Raw genomic sequence first — 19,633 nt, forward strand, 5'->3', positions numbered from 1 at the left:
AACAAACAAACAAACAAACATAAGGAGTGCTGTCTATACTTACGATTAACCATGAGGCATTCTAGGCATTGCACGAAAACAAACATGAAGCTACGACCACGCACCGGCTGCACGCACCGGCATGGACACCTGGGGCAAATCAAAGACATCCTCAAATATAAACCAATACTGAAACAGAAAGAGAACGAACCAAAACAAAGTCACGTGTCCACTTGGAAGCCGTGCCGCAGTGCCCTCTGCTGGCGAGGTGTAACAAATGTAGGTGTGTGTTTAAAATATAAGTGTATTGGAAGTGTAAATTCAAGTCCCATTCATTTGAATGCATCAAAAATATTACGTTTTAAAATAAATAATTCTGAAATTCTTGTCGCCGTTGGCTTACTGAGAGATTTGGTTAAATGAAGAGCCGGTTCAACTGATTCAGTTCATTCATTCAAACCATCGAGTAAGGATAACTGGCTTTGGTAAGGAATCTTTCAATTAAGTGATTCAAAATCCTCTTCTTGAATTGTTTGAGTCGTTCTCACTCGTTCAGTCGGTCAGGGTTGCACGTGTTGGTTGATCGTTCTGCAAGTGTAATCAGCACGTGTTCACAGACCGTAAATTCCAACCCAGTAGTAGACACACTACAGAAATTTCATACTAAAGTGAGTAATTAATAGTTTCTGGGTCTAAAGAGCGCAGAAGTATTGCTGTTCCAAATATTTAAGCTAATGTGTTCTACATATTATATTGGACTGGTGAACTGTGTTGATTTGTATATTTAACCCAGTGTGATATGGCCTGCTTTGTTCAGTCATTTAAGTAATTGCTTAAAGAAGGTATTCTTTGAAGGGCTTGATCAGCACCTCCCACGGCTCCTGCAGTTGTACAACACCAACAGAGGCAGTGAAATACCCGAAATCCAAAATGTGATGACTTGCCTTGATAAAGAGGTAAGTCTAATGAACTTCACAGTTCGTTCTGCTCCAGAAATGTGCCGATATCCAGCATAACAGCACTGATAGTTGTGTAATAGACATGCACAGTAGAGTTGTCGTGATTAATAAATACTTATGAATGTGATTACTTGATGACCATAAACAAACCTCTATAAATGTAAAATATTTTGTTGAAATTCAGATGAAACTCTGATGTACAGAATCTTCAACAAGAGTTCTGCAGAAAGATTTTGAATGCCTGTCATTTGCCCAAACAAATTTGCAGTTGAACAGTCTGTCTAAAAGAAAAACTAGAAACACAAAATTCCTGCAGTGTATAAAGCCTTTGTATTGCTTTTACATGTCTAGTACTCTCAGGTTCATTTTACACAGTTTACAAACACTTAAATGCATTGTGGAAATTGTTCCACATGGCCTTGAAAATGTGGAAAGTGTGAAGATTGACTGTATGCCAAATAAGTAATCTATGAATGTAATTTAATTTTTTGTTTGTTTGTTTGTTTTCTTAAAGGACCATTAATCACAATTATAAAAGATGACGCATCAGGTACAAAGCATCCGGGGTTTTTTTTTTTTTGTCCTTTTCTTTTTTTCACAATGGTTGCATCACTTTTGCTACACCATTTCCACTGTGTGTGTGTGTGCTACAAATCACTTTGAGGTAAAAACATTTTAAGGAAGCCACTTTCACCTTCCTACAGCAATTGGTGATTGGTTTGTAGTGAAGCTTCTTGTCATGTTACTGTGGTCATGGATAACATTGTGGGGATCTCTGTAATGTAACTTTGTTTCTGTAATTATCCTTACTGCCTTTGTGCTTTTGTGTTTCTGGGTTTTCTGTTGGTGCTTTACACTGCTTTTATCATTGTTTTTAAATAAGTGATGTCATTTATTGGCAGATCTCTAATCAGAAGAAGAGGGAAGGAGTTCTTCAGGGCCTACCTTATTTCATGAGGGAGAAGAGAATCCAAGCAACTAATTTGAGGTAAGACGGTAAATATTGTTTTTATCTTTAGGATTCCTCTGTCAGGAGGAAACTTATTTATTTTTATCATCATCATCATCATCATCATCATCATTACCCTCATAAATAACATAAGATCTGAATGGCAAGTTTAGAAATTTGGCACATTGATACTTCAGGCCACGAGTAACTGCCCCAAAACAAATGTCCCACATGAGCCCATGGGTGGTGCTACAGGCCACGCCAAAATCTACATGATTTTCCCTTGGCCCCATAAATTCAAAATGTCTGGAAATTGGTATGTGCCTTATTTCTCATCAGCAACAAAAAAAATTCATTGGGACCCATAACGTTCACCAAGATAGATTTTCCTTTACACTTTGTCCAAAACTGCAAAAAAATCTTCGCCTTATGAACTGTAGGTCTGATTGACTTGAACTGTTATAGCAGCGGAATAAATTCTAAATGTTCAAGTAGTTTTGCATCAGCATGAAGTTATTCTCAAATTCTCAGACTCCTGATTTTTCTCTATGATGATCATTTGGGGAAAACGACAAAAAACGACTAAGTCATCTCTCTTTCTTTTCTTGTCTCTTTAGCCAACTGTTGATGTGGAAGTCACAGTTAGGGAAGTTTAGGTGGGCATCCTGACTGTGAGTGATGATACCAGACATGATGGTTTCTTCCCAGATGATGTCCTGAATGTTGCTGTGATGCTGGAAGTTGAGATGTTCCTAATGCTCTTGCTATACTGCTTGGAGTACTCTATGTTCTGAACATTAAGTATCCCAAAGAACTATGATATACCTTTTGAGGTACTTCAGAGAATTTTCATGAAAATTGGAGAGCTGCACAGCAAGAGTTCACAATCTAAAAAAAAATAATTTATGCAGTGATGTAAAATGTTGCAATGCAACCTTACTGTTCAGATTTTATTTTATTTTTTCACATGGAGTTTGGGATTAGAGTTTGAGTACATAGAATTGGAAATTTTTCACATTTGATAAAATGGCTAAATGGGTATTTCACCCAAAAATGAAAACTTGCTGATGATTTACTCACCTTCAGGTCATCCATGATATGTATGCCCTTCTGTCTTCATCACAACACAAACATGGCTCCATAAAATGTAAATGAATAGGTTCCAGAACTTTCAGTCCAAACAGCATGTAAAGGCCACATCAGAGTAATCCATGCAATTCCACTGTGTACATTAATGTGTTCTGAAGCCAAACATTAGATCTATGTAAGAAATTGACTAATTTTAAAACTATAATAATTTGGGCTTCTGGTCAATGGTTGTACACATTTCTATTGGAGCCTATCGAGGTTGCACTTTCATATTTGTCATGGAATTTTGTTTGCGAAATCATATTTATATTCTTTTCAAAATGGTGCTTACTTGTTCTTATCCAGGGTGTCTAAACAATGACATCAGTCCTCGTGCAGTTTCGCAAGCGAACTTGTGTTATTTGAAAGGAAGTGTGACCTCGGTAGGCTCCAATATAAATGCATACAATTATAACAGTTTTAAATACTTTTTTCCATTGTTTTACATCGATCTAATGTTTGGCTTCAGAACACATTCATTTACACGGTGGAATTGTATGGAATATTTTGATGCGGCCTTTATCTAGCCTTTGGTCTGAAAGTTCTGGCACCCATTCATTTGCATTTATTTGCATGTGTGTTCCGATGAAGACCGGCATACAAATCATGGATGAAGTCAGTAAATTTTAATTTTTGGGTGAACTAACACTTTTAACGGCTTCTAATCATAATTACACATTGGTTTGTGTCCTTCAGCAATATCTTATTCGTCAACTTGTGTACAAACTTATACTGTGTGTTTGTAGACAATAAATGTACTGAGCCTTTGAAGTGTGATGATGCTGTGTTGTTTGTTAATTTGATACTTTTATTCTCACTTTGGATAAAATTTTATTTATTTAATGTACTAATAAAGTACATCTAACTTAAATGCACTATTAATATTGAATACATCTAACTTAAATGCTAGTTGAGCTAACTTAGATTGCAGTTAAATAAAGAAGTTGAGATGACTTAACTTAAGTTTTCCTAACTACATTTTTTAAGTTACAATTACTTATTTGTTAAGTGAACTCTTCTGTTGAAGTTCACAAAACTCTCAAAAAAAAGGGGGGGGGGGCACTTAAAATATTAAGTTGAGTCAACAATTATTATTATTATTATTATTATTATTATTATTAATATTATTATTATTTACAGTGTAGTCGAACTTTTTCCAGTTGGTTATATGACTGTGAGTCATTCCCTTCAAATGCTAATGAAGTTAGAAACGTGTTTAACAACTTCGTCTGTAACTTTAGAGACGGTCCCTTAATTTCCGCATTTCTGTGAATATCCAACATCCAACTTCAAGCCGACTTTATTCCAGTAAGGAGGAAGAAGAAAAAGAAGGAACAGCTTCCAAACCTCGGTATCAGAAGTGAAGGTTCTGAGTAATCTTTACTGTATAAAGGACTTCATTTCATTTTATTTGTTAAAGTCTACACTGTAAGATGAAGGACAGCAACGTGGTGTTAAAACTTCTTCTGTTTCTCTCATTTCCTGTTCATCTTACATCTACAGGTGAGTTTAGAAATGTAAACTATCTAATAATTAGAAAGTTATTCTGTAAATGTTTTCAGTATTGATAGATTATGACTGTAAATGATGTGAAAGTAGGAAGTTTGATACGGAAGTGTGTTTATCCGCGTCTTTACACTGTGATTTACAGAAACACGTACTTAATTCTACTTTTATTTATATAATACACATTTTAGCTGATTAGTATAAGATCTTTTTCGAGGTAACGTTAATTTTATCAATTTTATGATTATAGATAAACATCTACAAAATGTCGGCTTTAACACTGATTGAGGAGACCAGTTACTGTGTAACTTTCGATTCTGAATCTCCATACGCAAATACATTTGTACATGCTTTCGTTTTTACCACACACACACACACACACACACACACACACACATCAAGGTGAGGACGAGTAATTTAACCTGCAAAGGGAAGACCACCATTTCTGCTTCACTTTCAGATAAATGTATGCTATATTTAAACACTAGATGTGTCCATGACTCCAGTTGTCAGCTCAGATTCTTAAAAAAGCAAAGGGAAAGAGTAAGTTTAATGCTGATACCTAATTATTCACTTTATAAACCGAATCCTAAATCACAGAGTGAGAACGAGACAGAAGGAGAGAGAGAGAGACTTTTTTTTTTTTACTTTTATGACACCTTTAATTCATCAGTTTGGGTATATTTACATATTTGCATTTTTTTTCTTTTCTTTTTTCTTTTTCTTCTTCATTTTTTTTTTTAAAAGAAACCCATCAGACCCTCCACCCAGGAACCCCAACCCCTTCAGTTTACTGTACACCCATTTTTGTCATGTAATGTGTGAATGTCCACAGTGCTGTTCATATTAAAGCCTTTCTTGCGGTTGATGTCCATTTTCTCAGTCTGAAGCGTCTCCTTGGTGAGAGTACGCTCAGATTTTCACTTTTTATGGTGTGTTGTCCAGATTTGATGATTTTTTTTCTGTCCTGGAAGTAATCTGTTAGTGAGATGTTGCGTTTTCCTTTAGTTAGTTCTAAAAACCAGTTAATCTGTTCTGTGGTGTAGAACTGTTCAGGTTGTTCTGGACAGTTAAAAGTGTTTGGTTGATCCGGGGTGACCTCTTCCTCCATGTCTGTGAGGGGTTCCTCTCCTGTAGCTCCTGCGCTGTACTCTGGGCCCAAGTCTTCCAACATCACAAGATTGTGCTGTGGCTGTCTGGACGATTCCTCCACCTTGTCCATCTTCTCCCTTGTTGTTTTCAGGTCAGCTTTATTGTTCTCGATGTTCTTGTCCTATTGTTTCTTCTGTTGCTGTTGTGCGGAGTCACTGGCTGTCTGCGGTGTCGGTTTTATTGCTAGCATGGGCGTGGGTGTCAGTGCTATCACTGGGTGCTGTGTTTGTTTCAGTGGTGTTATGTTCGTCACTGACCTCTTCAAGCTGTGGCTCCGGTGTGTCGTTGCCCCCGTCTGCCCCAGGCTCCTGTTCTCCGGTGTTCTCCTGCTGGTTGTCTCCGTGCTGCTGCTACTGTACCCCGGCCATGTCGCCCCCGGAGCTCCCCGGCTGCACAGCTCTGCATGGGCAGCTCAGCCGTTTATGCCCGATCTCCCCACACCCAAAACATCTCAGACATTCGGTGGTTGCAAAACCGGTGTGGCTGCTGCTGCCATCTGTACACTTGAATTTAACGTCTAGTGTTTGGTCATTTATAAACATATAAACCTGTCTGTGGAAACACAGGACGTGTTTTATTGCGGAGTTTTTACAGCCGAGCAGAATATCCGTCATGGGACTGGAGAACTTTCCGAAACGGGCCAGCAACCGTTTTTAATGAAGGGGGGGCACGTTAGAAATGACGACCCGTGTCGCAGGGCCAGAAAGAGGGGTAACATGTAGCAAGACACCTTTCAGCCATATTCCATTTTCAGACAGTGTATTAGCGAATCTTTCTTTCTTTAGGAAAACTACCACTGCTTTGTTCGGTCGGGAAGCAGAGTAGATGTTCTCACACCGACCTGCTCTCCCACCGCTAGCAGAACCTCCTCCACCTGTTCCCCATTATCCAGTACACACCTGACGCCATGGCGGAGAGACAGCATCTCCCCTCCGGCCTCAGAGGCCATGGCGTCCCTTTCCCTCTCACCCACTCTCAACTTTTACCAGTCGCTGATACATAAATTTCACGTTCACTAATTAAAAAGAAAAGAAAAAGCAAAAACACCAACTCACAGAAAACTTTGGCAAGATGCCAAAACGCTCTCACGTACTCCACACACCACGCATATGCAGAGAGGGACAGAGAGAGAGGGAGAGCGAGAGAGAGACACTAGTGCAGAGGTTCATTTACAAGTGATAATATAATAAGACATTAATGTAAACAAATACAGGACAAGAACTAACCACAGATACTCAAATGTGAAACCCGAAACCTAATATTCAATTCAATTCAATTCAATTTTATTTGTATAGCGCTTTTTACAATAGACATTGTCTCAAAGCAGCTTTACAGAAATATCAACATGGTATACAGATATTAAAGGTGTGAATTTATCCCAACTGAGCAAGCCACTGAGTGGCGACGGTGGCAAGGAAAAACTCCCTAAGATGTTTTAAGAGGAAGAAACCTTGAGGGGAACCCGTCCTCATCTGGGTAACAACAGATGATGTGAAAAAGTTTATTATGGATTTATATGAAGTCTGTATGGCCTTAGGAGCAGCCGTAGTCCCAGCAGTCTGGAATTAGAGAAGATTTGAGCTCCATCCAGAGGCAGAAAGGATCTGGATCTCTAGTATCTCCATAAATTCATGTGGGGCTCGGCGAAAGGAGTGAGGGAGAAAAAAGATAATTATGACTGCGAAGTAGTAGAACAGAATCTAGTCAGGGTAGGCTTGAGTAAACAAATACGTTTTAAGCCTAGACTTAAACACTGAGACTGTGTCTGAGTCCCGAACACTAATAGGAAGACTGTTCCATAACTGTGGGGCTCTATAAGAGAAAGCTCTTCCCCCTACTGTAGCCTTTGCTATTCGAGGTACCGTCAAATAGCCTGCATCTTTTGATCTAAGTAGGCGTGGCGGATCATATAAAACCAAAAGGTCGCTTAGATATTGTGGCGCGAGACCGTTTAGTGCTTTATAGGTTAATAAAAGTATTTTATAGTTAATGCGAGATTTTACTGGGAGCCAATGCAGTATTGATAATATCGGTGTGATATGGTCGTACCTTCTAGTTCTAGTTAGGACTCTAGCAACTGCATTCTGGACTAACTGGAGCTTATTTATATTCCTACTGGAACATCCAGACAGTAAGGCATTACAGTAATCTAATCTAGAGGGGACGAATGCATGAACTAGTATTTCCGCATCATGTAGTGACAATATGTTTCTTATTTTAGAAATATTTCTGAGATGAAAGAAGGCTATCCTAGTAATATTATCTACATGAGCATCAAATGATAGGCTGGAGTCAATAATCATTCCAAGGTCTTTAACTGCTGCACATGATGAAACAGAAAGACCATCCAGAGTAACCATGTGATCAGAAAGATTACTTCTAGCTACACGTGGGCCTAATAAAAGTATTTTTGTTTTATCAGAATTAAGTAGAAGGAAATTAGTTAACATCCAATGTCTAATGTCCTTTACACAATCCTCAACTTTACTAAGCTGCTGTCTGTCCTCTGGCTTCGCTGAAACATACAACTGTGTATCATCAGCATAACAGTGGAAGCTAATTCCATGTTTACGAATAATTTGACCTAGGGGTAGCATATATAAAGTAAAGAGCAGTGGGCCTAAAACAGAACCTTGTGGAACTCCAAAAGTAACTTCAGTACGCATGGAGAAATCACCATTTACATCTACGAACTGATAACGATCGGTCAGATAAGACCTGAGCCAGGAGAGGACTGTTCCCTTAATACCAACAACATTTTCTAATCTATCAAGGAGAATAGTGTGATCTATAGTATCAAAAGCTGCACTAAGGTCGAGTAACACAAGCAGCGAGACACAACCCTGATCGTAGGTCAGTAGAAGGTCATTTACTACTTTAACTAACGCTGTTTCTGTGCTATGATGAGGTCTAAATCCTGACTGATACTTTTCATGAATGTTATTCCTATCTAAGTACGAGCATAACTGCTTTGCTACAACCTTTTCTAAAATCTTAGAGATGAAGGGGAGATTTGATATTGGTCTATAGCTGGACAATTGAGACGGGTCAAGATCAGGTTTTTTAATCAAGGGTTTAATAACTGCTAATTTAAGTGATTTAGGTACATAGCCAGTGCTTAGGGAAGAACTGATTATATTTAAAAGTGGTTCAATTACTCCTGGACAAATCTGTTTAAACAAACATGTAGGTACGGGATCTAGTATGCAGCTAATAGAGCTAATATTGTAAGTTCTAGCTAAATGGAAGTTAGTTTCTGGAATCTAAGTAAGTTAGCTAGGTTATGTTAATCAAAACAAGGTTGGATCTCTCACATATGTTTTAGAATTGAGATAGTCTTGTACTTCAAAGGCATACCCTCTTGTGTACATATTTACAAAGACTGTGTGCTTGTGGTAATAAATCTACACTGAACTGAGAGAGACTTTACAGTACTTTATTTTGCAGAAGTCACCTTATACACAATACAATCAGGGTGGCTCAATACATAAAAAATATTTAAAGGAGCATTAAGAAACCCATACATAAATAAATAATTTAGTCAACACATAACAACGAACAGTTGTTATGAACATTATCAGTGTAACGACATGAGAACAGGCAGTAAGCGCAGGAGCGATGTCTTTATTAATAAACCAAGCAAACAAACACAAGGAAATGCGGTCTCGCCAAATCTGGCTTTAAACATGAACACTGGATACGAGAGCAAACATGACACTAAGACCGCTAGCATGCTAAACGCTCGACGTTCACACATACCAATACTCTTAGTCAAAGTAACAAATACTACGCAACATGCGCAGTAACACGAGGGGTTTAAATGACAAACACAATTAAACTAAACCATGGACACCTGGGGCAAATCAAAGACATCCTCAAACATAAACCAATACTCAAACAGGCAGAGAACGAACCAAAACAAAGTCACGGGTCCACTTCACCCAGTTCAGTCATTTGTATGTGTGAACTCAGTTGGGGCGCCGTCCTCGGCAGGACCGGAACGCTGGGAGACCGAGAGGTCCTCCTCCAACCCTGCGGCCTCCCCTGGATCTAAGGACAGAACATGCAGGGTCTTAAAAAAGTCTTCCAGTACAAAAGGGTCTACAGATGGGCGGGAGCTGTATAGTGACATATAAAAAGCTTGAAAACTGGAGTTAATTTTATGACTATCTGTACATTTTGAGCCCTGCTCATCATATATTTCAGAGATGGTCAGATTAGCAGTTCTCTGTCTTAGCTGGTGAGCGAGAATCCGTCCAGCCTTTTCCCTGTGCTCATAAAACCCGTATCGTGATTTGGAGATAAGATACTCAGCCTGTTTCCTTGATAAAAGGTCAAACTCCGTCTGCAGTGACAAACGCCTCTTTATAGAATCTGCAGAAGGTAGTTGGCTATGTGCCCAATCCAGCTCAAGAATCTCTTCCGCTAGTTCTTTAAGTCGAGCAGTGCTCACTTTCCTCAGGTTAGCACAGTATGAGATGACCTGACCTCGTAAATACGCCTTCAGCATAGATCCCATCATCCCATCATCCCAGTTTGGTGCATAAACATTGGCCAAAATGACCGGAAAAGTATGAATTTGCCCTATGACAATAACATAGCGCCCAGCAGGGTCAGCTTCCACTCTTGTCATCGTAAATGGTGCATTTCTATCAAGTAATATAGCTGCCCCACTAGCCTTCGAATGGAAATTAGAATGAAATATTTGTCCTGACCACTCCACTCCCAGTCTAGAATGGTCGGATGTCCAAAGATGTGTCTCCTGAAGAAATGAAATATTTATATTAAGCAGATGTGTAAATACCTTCTTTCGCTTTAAAGGATGATAAAGTGCCTTAACATTCCAGCTCACAAAATTAATCATACTACCATCCGATCCTCTGGGATTACTGAAGTCAGTCATAATGAGAGGAAAAAAAAGGTTAGATATTTGAGCCCTACAGGAAACCTAGAATTACAGCAGATGGGCCACAAAACAGATGTCTGTCAAATTAAACACAATAAACGACAAAGTGTGGCACACCCTCCCCGTAACCCCACCCCACCCCACCCCATCCCCCCACAGCACCTACAGGAACAGGGTGCTCACCGTACTCTTCCAAAACAAATCCGCACATTCAGTGCTTGTGTGGAGGAACTCTACAGAGCCAATGCTCAAGCTCCCACCGAACCCCTGGTATGAAAAGCAAACTCAAAAAATGTGCATCCGATCACAGTGTAGAATCATACACCCTATCATAGCATATATAACAGAAAATAAGACAGCGGTGTTGATCATCCTCCTTATTACAGTAAAAGTCTGATCAAACAGTTATCATCCAGTCAAAGTTGTCAAACCCTGTTGTAGTGAGTAATATCTACAGTACATGTGGATATTACTAACTGATATTACTAACTAATATTCTTTTAGCAATACATTTTACTCCTTTATTTACTGCAAATATACTTTAAAAAATGTAAATAATATAAATTCCACATGATCAGTATTATACCCAGTTCTACTTATTTCACTTTTAATGATTGTATATTTTATAGAACTGGAATTAAAATCTAATTCTATTCATGCTGTTGTAATTACTCACATGGGTTAATGGTAATCATGTCAGTGTTTTTTTGATTGAAGTCTCAAACCGCTATAAAGTTATGGAGGAAATGATGTTGAAGTCCTTGAGAAGGCTGTACCATGAAGCCATGACATCACCTCCCCTCTTCGATTGATTGGCTAGAGGAGGCGCTGTAGTGGACCAATGGTTACGCTAAAGCCCGCCCTCATTTACATGAAACTCGAACTACAGCTTTTGGAAAAGTGGAGAATGTGGAAACAAGCGCGAAGAAGAAAACCAGCGTGAGCATTCAAAAAAAGAAAACATGAGCAGAAAATGTCAAAAACACAGTAATATAACCAAAAGAAAACTGTTTTGTGCGATTCAGAAGACTTTGAATTCATGTTTCGGTTTTGTGCAATATAATTCTGCATGCGTTTTTAAATGTTTGATTCACACTTATTATTTTTTGATCCGTGACTGCAAAACTTTTGACGGGAAATTGATCACACACACACACACACACACACACACACACACACACACACACATACAGACACACAGAGAGAGAGAGAGAGAGAGACAGAAACAGACATGTTGAGTTCATGTTGAGTTCAGAGAGAGAGACAGAGAAACTATTTGTTAATGTTGGTGCTTTTTTTTGCCATGTACCGCAGAATCAATTTAAACTCCACCATACGTAATTACTGCAGTTCTCAACTACACAGCTGGTAATATTATGTGCACCCACACACACCTTAAACTTGAATAAATTGCATAATTTTGCACATGACGGCCAGCTGGCCCCCGTGGAGCTTTAAGCAGTTTAATTTGTTCAAAAGGCAAGTAAAACTGTCATGGTTAAAATTAGACATGTCTTATTTGAAGGGATGGAAAAGTCCTCGGGACTGAGTACCTGTCATGTCACAGTAAAACCAATGACTACCTTTCCCATCCTGCACTGTGGCCTACAAACATGGCCGTCATGGACTGCAATTCCCAGAACACACACATTCATGCTAATCACGCACACCTGCATCAAATTCACAGCACTCACAACCACAATATAAAAGGACTGTTTGAACACAATGACTTTGTGCAGTATTGAGTGTTCTCACCTTACCAAGCGATTGTTTCCATAGTTCTCTTTCTCGATTCCTGGTTACTGACTTTGTTTCTCGTTTTGTGTTTTGCCTCGCCCTGTTTATGCCCATTTGCTGATCAGCTGACCTTTTGCATGTTTTTGGACCATGCTTTGGATTACTGATTTGGATTTGTCTGACTATACCTCCTTTAATAAAACTCTTATCTGCATTTGCATCCGTCCTCAACCCCGTCACGTACTGGATCGTGACAGTACCACATCATTGTGTAGACGCAAACTGCTTTCATGAGCAAGTCCAAAGTCCATCTTTCTCAAATTCTCATAGCTCTCCCGTGAAAAATGCTTACTACACAAAAACAATTGATGGCCAACCAACCGCCCGCAAAGCACCATGTGCTGTCATGAATAATTAAGAGACAGCGTCTTCTCATAGGATAAGAACATGAATGATGATGAGACACAGTACTATATCGAAGTACTATAGTACTGCCTGTGACCTGTGATACGACAAGATTTTAAACCAGGAAGACGAAAATAACGGAAAAAAAGCTATAAATTAACCAGTTTTCTCCTGCAATTAAATTTAACGGATGCTAAGATTGTCTTTTATGATGTGCAACATGAACACCTCTGTTGAAATCTCAGAAAATGTAGTTTAGTGTTCCGTGACACTTTAACATCCCCACAACCAAACAGACAACCGGAAACAGAAAATGCGTTCCTAGATAAATTACTCTAAATGGACTCTATGCACGGTCTACTGCCTACATATTTCCACTAAAATCTCAGCAAACTGTGGTAGTAGTAAACTCTCATATTCAATTAACTAGTGGTCATATTATATATAATATATTATATTATATAGGCTGTAGTAACACAGCATTGAAACATAATGTTTTAGTAACAAGTTCAAGAAGCTTTAAATACCTTCAGAGTGGTGCATCGTCTCAGTATTTTTGTGTCCCGTAACAGGACGCATCCTCAAGGTTTACGTTTGTGTCTATCGAAACCAATCGAGAATCGATCCAAATCAAGATCTTATGATTCGAATCGAATTGGGGAGTCTGTGCTGATTCCCAGCCCTATTGCACAAGTCTATTGTGATGTTTTTGAGAGCAGTCATTTCCCCTGTAGTCTAATTCAATTCACATTATTCCTGCTCCGTGGATTTCTTATAGTGAACACATGAACAGAATTTATTAATGGAGATGTTATATTTTAAGCTGTGCAGGTCTTTTAGCTATCATGGGGTTCTTTTTCACCTCCTTCAGAACTGCAGACTGTGATGTTTGTAGGGTTCTCCACTACAAGAGAGAGGAGCAAAAGTACTGACTTTCCTCTGTTTGTAGGGTCCAAGCACCAAGGATGCATGGGGCTTATTGTTTTGTGGAGGATTATTTATTCATTTATTCAACACTATTTTCTATTGAGGTGTTTACTGTGCTCTAAACCTCATAAAACGTGGTACACTAGTCAGAAGATTTAAGATGTGACTCAGGGACTCTATAGCGCCCTCTGTGATTTTTCTTTTTGTTTATTGTAGACATCCAGTTCTCACATACATGTGGGACTTTTTTTTTTTTAAACTTTCAATTAGTTCTCTTAAAGGTGTTATCAAATTTAAATTCAAATTATTTCCTGATGATGTCACTATATCCATGATTAAGGTATTCATTGTCATAGCGACAACAACTGGCAAGAGGATATGAAGCGTATAAATCAAACCCTTCAGAACCTTAAAGGATTCAGTTTCTGCACAATTTATTGTCTTATAAGAATCATTTGTCCACGGATTAAATTGGTGTTTTATTATTAATTTATAACAATAATCCATGATGACAAAGCAAAAACATTCTTAGATTAAATTAAAAACTGAAATCACTGTTAGAGTTACTAAAACAATTTAAACTTTTCCAGACACACACACTCTGCAGTACATCTACACTGCAGTCACACCAGCAGTAAAATTCACTGCTGTTGGTCTGATGGATGGAAAACAGTTTGTGTACTACAACATCAACATGACGAGGAGGATCTCAGAATGGATGAAGAAGGCAGAAGCTGCTGATCGACTTTACTGGCAGAGAGAGATAGAGCATTTGAAGAATCAACAGGAGTTGTTCCAATACATTGTGACTACAGTAATGAAGAGCTTTAATCAACCTGAAGGTGAATCACACTCCGAGCTTTCATCACTAATACACATACACACACATATTACACAATCACTCATCTCACACACACATTTATTAAATACACCACAGAAAATAAATCAGTGTATACAGTACTGTACAAGTCCTAGGCTCCCTATATTTTAGTACAAATTGTGTTATTTTGTACGTGTGCATTATTGCGTCAGTGCAAAAACACTTTGTCAGTGTCTCCAGAAGAACTGTGTGAGATTCTGTAAGATTCTCAGTAAATCTGACCAGTTCATTTCCTTATTAATCTACACACATTGTACCAGAGCTGTCACACCAGGGGTCTTGTTTATCTGCTGTGCGTACGCGAAGTTTTGTGTATAAACTGTTTGTATGTCTTAAGGCTGCAACTAACGATTATTTTCATAATCGATTTCTTAAATCTATTTTTATCAAGTTCATGGATAATTGTTCGTGCATTTATTCATAATTTTGAGATTTATCCCATATTAATCAGATAATTTATTTCATTAATTTATTAATTTAACTTAAAAAAACATCTACAAATTTTCAATACCATTTTTTTTGTTATAAAAAAAGAAATATAAACTTCAGACTAAAACTTTACATTAACACAACTGTTTGTAGGTATATTGTTTTACTTGTGTTTACTTTGATCGTACAGTTTTAATTAGACATTACAGATCTTACTTGCTCTACACATTTACAGATAAGGATATAAAGGTAAAAAAAAATTATTTTAATAAATAAACTATTTCCGTGCTGAAGAAAACAAGTCTGGAACACATCAAACGGCACACGCATCTGTCGCAGCGTCTGACACGACGAGCCACGTTAATACACTTACCAGTTAGTTTGAAGCACTTAATATAATACATTCTGTGACCTCCGCTGTTTTTCAGATGGGTTTTATTCACAGAAATATGTTTGTGAACTGTTGTGAAGTGAAGTCAGTGGGGGGACCGGGGGGGGGGGGGGGTCTCCATAGTGACGTCACACACTCAACTAATTCGTTGTCGATTATTTTAATTATCGATTATTTGTTGCAGCTCTAGTGTGTTTCTAGGCATTAAATGGAATTCATCAAGTTTTGCTCATGTGTGAGGATGTGTATATTTCTGCACTCTCCTTAATCATCAAATGAACATGTATGAAGACCCTCTTTTCCAGACATGGAGTACCAACAGAAGTGTTTACTGATGACCTGTAATTCAGCGATGCCAGTTTAATGAGATTCTCCAAAAATAACAGGAAATTACACTGGAGTGGGGCGACTCACCTGCTGAACTCCTAATAGGACGATGTCTTTGCTTTAAATGACCTGTTCTAGAAGATCTCCTTAAAATAAAGAAAGGGGTGGGGGTTCAGTGGCTGGTGAAACAGCTCTGTGTAATAAACCTGCTAAAGTAACACATTAATACAGTTTCCTTTCTGATATCATCTCATGATTTTATTGTGAATCCACAAACAAGCACAGAACAATACTGCTGTGTAAAATAAAGTTTAGTCTCCTCAGTAGTATTCAGTGGTTCTGTAATATCCAGGAAACGACAGCAGATAATGATCTCTTCAGAGTGCATCGTGTCCCAAACTGCAGTCTATCACACTAAATAACTTCTCTTTACTCCTTTATTCTTAACGTTCCTGCAGCAGAAATCATCAGAATGTGTTTGGACTTTGCACACAGAGCTGTGAATCCATGCAGTGTAGAAGCTCACAAAGCAGGAGTTCTGAAATGTTCTTCACAAATAGTCTTCAGTAACATTGTTCTAGTAGAAACCTCAACATGACCGAGGGGGAAAGGACGAGTAGAACACCAGTGTAACGCTTTAATGGAGTGTAGAAGGAAGGAAACTTATCTCTGTGTGTGTGTGTGTGTGTGTATGTATGTGTGTGTGTGTGTGTGTGTGTGTGTGTGTAGGAGTTCATACACTACAGAGGATATACGGCTGTGAGTGTGATGATGACGGCACCACTAGAGGATACGATGAGTACGGTTATGATGGAGAAGATTTCATCAGTCTGGATCTGAAAACTGGAACCTGGACTGCAACTAATGATAAAGCTAAGAACTTCATAAACGAGTGGGATCCTAATGGAGATAAAGCTAAACACTGGAATGACTTCCTGAAGACTGACTGTATTGATCAGTTACAGAAGGTTCTGAATGATGGCAAGGAAACTCTGGAGAGGAAAGGTAAAGTGTGATCTGCTCTGTTACTGTAACTGCAGCTGCTCTCTCTCACACACACACACACACACACACAGATAGTGTACACACTCCAACACATTCCTTCATTACTGCGCACACACACACACACACACACACACACACACACACACACACACACTGATAGTGTATACACTCCAACACACTTCTTCATTACAACACACACAGATAGTGTACTCTCTCTCTCTCTCTCTCTCTCTCTCTCTCTCTCTCTCTCTCTCTCTCTCTCTCTTAAAGTGTAGACACTAATAACACACTCCTTCAGTACAACAGGAGAGCAGTGGTGTCTCTCAGGTTAAAGCTCTCAGTTACTGATCAGAAGGTTGGGGGTTCAAGCCCCAGAAGAACCCTGCAATCTCTGCTCCAGGGGGCGCTGTATCATGTCTGAACCTGTGCTCTGACCCCAACTTCCTAACAAGCTGCGATATGCACAGAAAATAACTTCACTGTGCTGTTTATGTGACCAATAAAGGCTTCTTCCTACACAATAACTACATTCTCTATGGTATCAAATCCGTGCCAAAGATCCGAGCTCGTTATTGACTCTCACGTGAGGTAAATTACATCCATTAGAGAACAACAGATGTACAAGCGTGGAAAGGGGAGAACTCGCGTACTCGTTTTAAACACAAGCTCTCACACGAGGAACAATCTGTATACACAAGCAACATCATCCCTCACACTCAGGAGCTGCTTCTTTTCTATTAACATCCCAAAAATGTAAACTGGTAGAACACTTCCTGTCTAATAACAACTGCTAAAGATTCCCTTATTTACATATATTATATTACATAATGCAGTATGTTGAAGGATCTCAATCTTAAACTATCAACTATTTATTTATTTATTTATTTTTAAATAACTCTCATGAAGAGTGTGTGTGGACGAAGCCGTGTCTCTCGTGAAGAGTGTGTGTGGATGAAGCCGTGTCTCTGGTGAAGAGTGTGTGTGGACGAAGCCGTGTCTCTGGTGAAGAGCGTGTGTGGACGAAGCCGTGTCTCTTGTGAAGAGCGTGTGTGGACGAAGCCGTGTCTCTGGTGAAGAGTGTGTGTGGACGAAGCCGTGTCTCTTGTGAAGAGTGTGTGTGGACGAAGCCGTGTCTCTTGTGAAGAGTGTGTGTGGACGAAGCCGTGTCTCTGGTGAAGAGTGTGTGTGGACGAAGCCGTGTCTCTGGGGAAGAGTGTGTGTGGACGAAGCCGTGTCTCTGGTGAAGAGTGTGTGTGGACGAAGCCGTGTCTCTGGTGAAGAGTGTGTGTGGACGAAGCCGTGTCTCTGGTGAAGAGTGTGTGTGGACGAAGCCGTGTCTCTGGGGAAGAGTGTGTGTGGACGAAGCCGTGTCTCTGGTGAAGAGTGTGTGTGGACGAAGCCGTGTCTCTTGTGAAGAGTGTGTGTGGACGAAGCCGTGTCTCTTGTGAAGAGTGTGTGTGGACGAAGCCGTGTCTCTGGTGAAGAGTGTGTGTGGACGAAGCCGTGTCTCTGGGGAAGAGTGTGTGTGGACGAAGCCGTGTCTCTGGTGAAGAGTGTGTGTGGACGAAGCCGTGTCTCTGGTGAAGAGTGTGTGTGGACGAAGCCGTGTCTCTGGTGAAGAGTGTGTGTGGACGAAGCCGTGTCTCTTGTGAAGAGTGTGTGTGGACGAAGCCGTGTCTCTGGTGAAGAGTGTGTGTGGACGAAGCCGTGTCTCTTGTGAAGAGTGTGTGTGGACGAAGCCGTGTCTCTGGTGAAGAGTGTGTGTGTGTGTGTGTGGACGAAGCCGTGTCTCTGGTGAAGAGTGTGTGTGGACGAAGCCGTGTCTCTCATGAAGAACAGGTAACTTCACTAATGGTTTGTCACAGTGGCAGGCAGCCAATCAGAACTGATTAAAGGAAAAATTAGCCAATGATGTTTGAGGCTACAATCAAGCCCGTTGGACACGCCCACTGCTGAGGACAAGAAAAAGTATTCTGAGCAGAATAAATAGTGAGTGTGGGGAATGACTTTGCTTGTGTATACGGATCGTTCCTCGTGCATCAGAGCTTGTGTTGCTCACACGAGGGTTTAAAACGACCACGCGAGTTCTCCCCTTTCCACACGTGTACATCTATTTTCCTCTCGCACTTGTAATTTACCACACGTGAGCATCAATAACGTGCTCGGATTTTTAGCACGGATTTGCCGCCATAATGCTCTGTCCCTGAAACACACACATACACACACTAGTGTTTTTTTACACTATATGTGTGTGTGTGTGTGTGTGTTTTAATATTTTTGTCTCTGTGTGTCTGCAGTTCCTCCTACAGCGTCAGTGTTCCAGAAAAACTCGTCTTCTCCAGAGGTGGTGTGTCATGCTACAGGTTTCTTCCCCAAAACAGTGAATATCACCTGGCAGAAGGACGGAGAGGACGTGCATGAGGACGTGAAGCTCAATGAGACATTACCCAACCAGGATGGAAGCTTCCAGAAGAGAATCATTCTGACAGTCTCAGCTGAGGATCTGCAGAAACACACCTACACCTGCGTGATTCAGCACAGCAGCTTGGAGAAGGAGATAGTGCTGCCTGTGAGCGAGCGCCGAATCCTGAATCCTGGTCAGAGAAACACTTTCCTATAAAACTACAGATTTACACTGAAAGATGATTTATTTCTGCAGCAGATAATAAAGACTCTGTGCTGATTTAACAGATCGAAGAACAGGTGGAGGATCAGGTGGAGGATCAGATGAAGGATCAGGTGGAGGATCAGGTGGAGCTCCGATTGGTATCATCGTTGGTGTAGTTGTGGCTTTCGTTGTTTTTATTGCTGGTGTTGCTGGAATTGTGGTCTGGAAGAAGAAGAACTCTGGTGAGGAAAGAAACATTAAGTTCAAGAGAAAAAGTGAAGTAATTTCCCTGTAAGATTTATTAAATGTACATATTTTCATATTCATATTACATTTAATATTTTT

General features: G+C 39.7%; 1 protein-coding gene across 3 annotated transcripts in view; it reads left to right on the forward strand.

Moving 5' to 3' along the window:
* Positions 1-19,633, forward strand: part of LOC128599155 (BOLA class I histocompatibility antigen, alpha chain BL3-7-like) — a 56,297-nt gene that overhangs the window by 31,603 nt on the left and 5,061 nt on the right. The window contains exons 1-5 of one of the 3 annotated variants that reach the window (XM_053610593.1): positions 4,314-4,518; positions 14,239-14,490; positions 16,405-16,680; positions 18,978-19,277; positions 19,372-19,530. In XM_053610593.1, the coding sequence (XP_053466568.1) occupies positions 4,449-4,518; positions 14,239-14,490; positions 16,405-16,680; positions 18,978-19,277; positions 19,372-19,530 (1,057 nt within the window). In that variant the 5' untranslated portion in view covers positions 4,314-4,448. Of the gene's footprint in view, positions 1-4,313; positions 4,519-14,238; positions 14,491-16,404; positions 16,681-18,977; positions 19,278-19,371; positions 19,531-19,633 lie in introns of those variants that run through there. The other 2 variants (XM_053610594.1, XM_053610595.1) reach the window with 2 other exon arrangements.

This window comes from Ictalurus furcatus, chromosome 22 (genome assembly GCF_023375685.1).
Source record: "Ictalurus furcatus strain D&B chromosome 22, Billie_1.0, whole genome shotgun sequence".
NCBI lineage: Eukaryota > Metazoa > Chordata > Actinopteri > Siluriformes > Ictaluridae > Ictalurus > Ictalurus furcatus.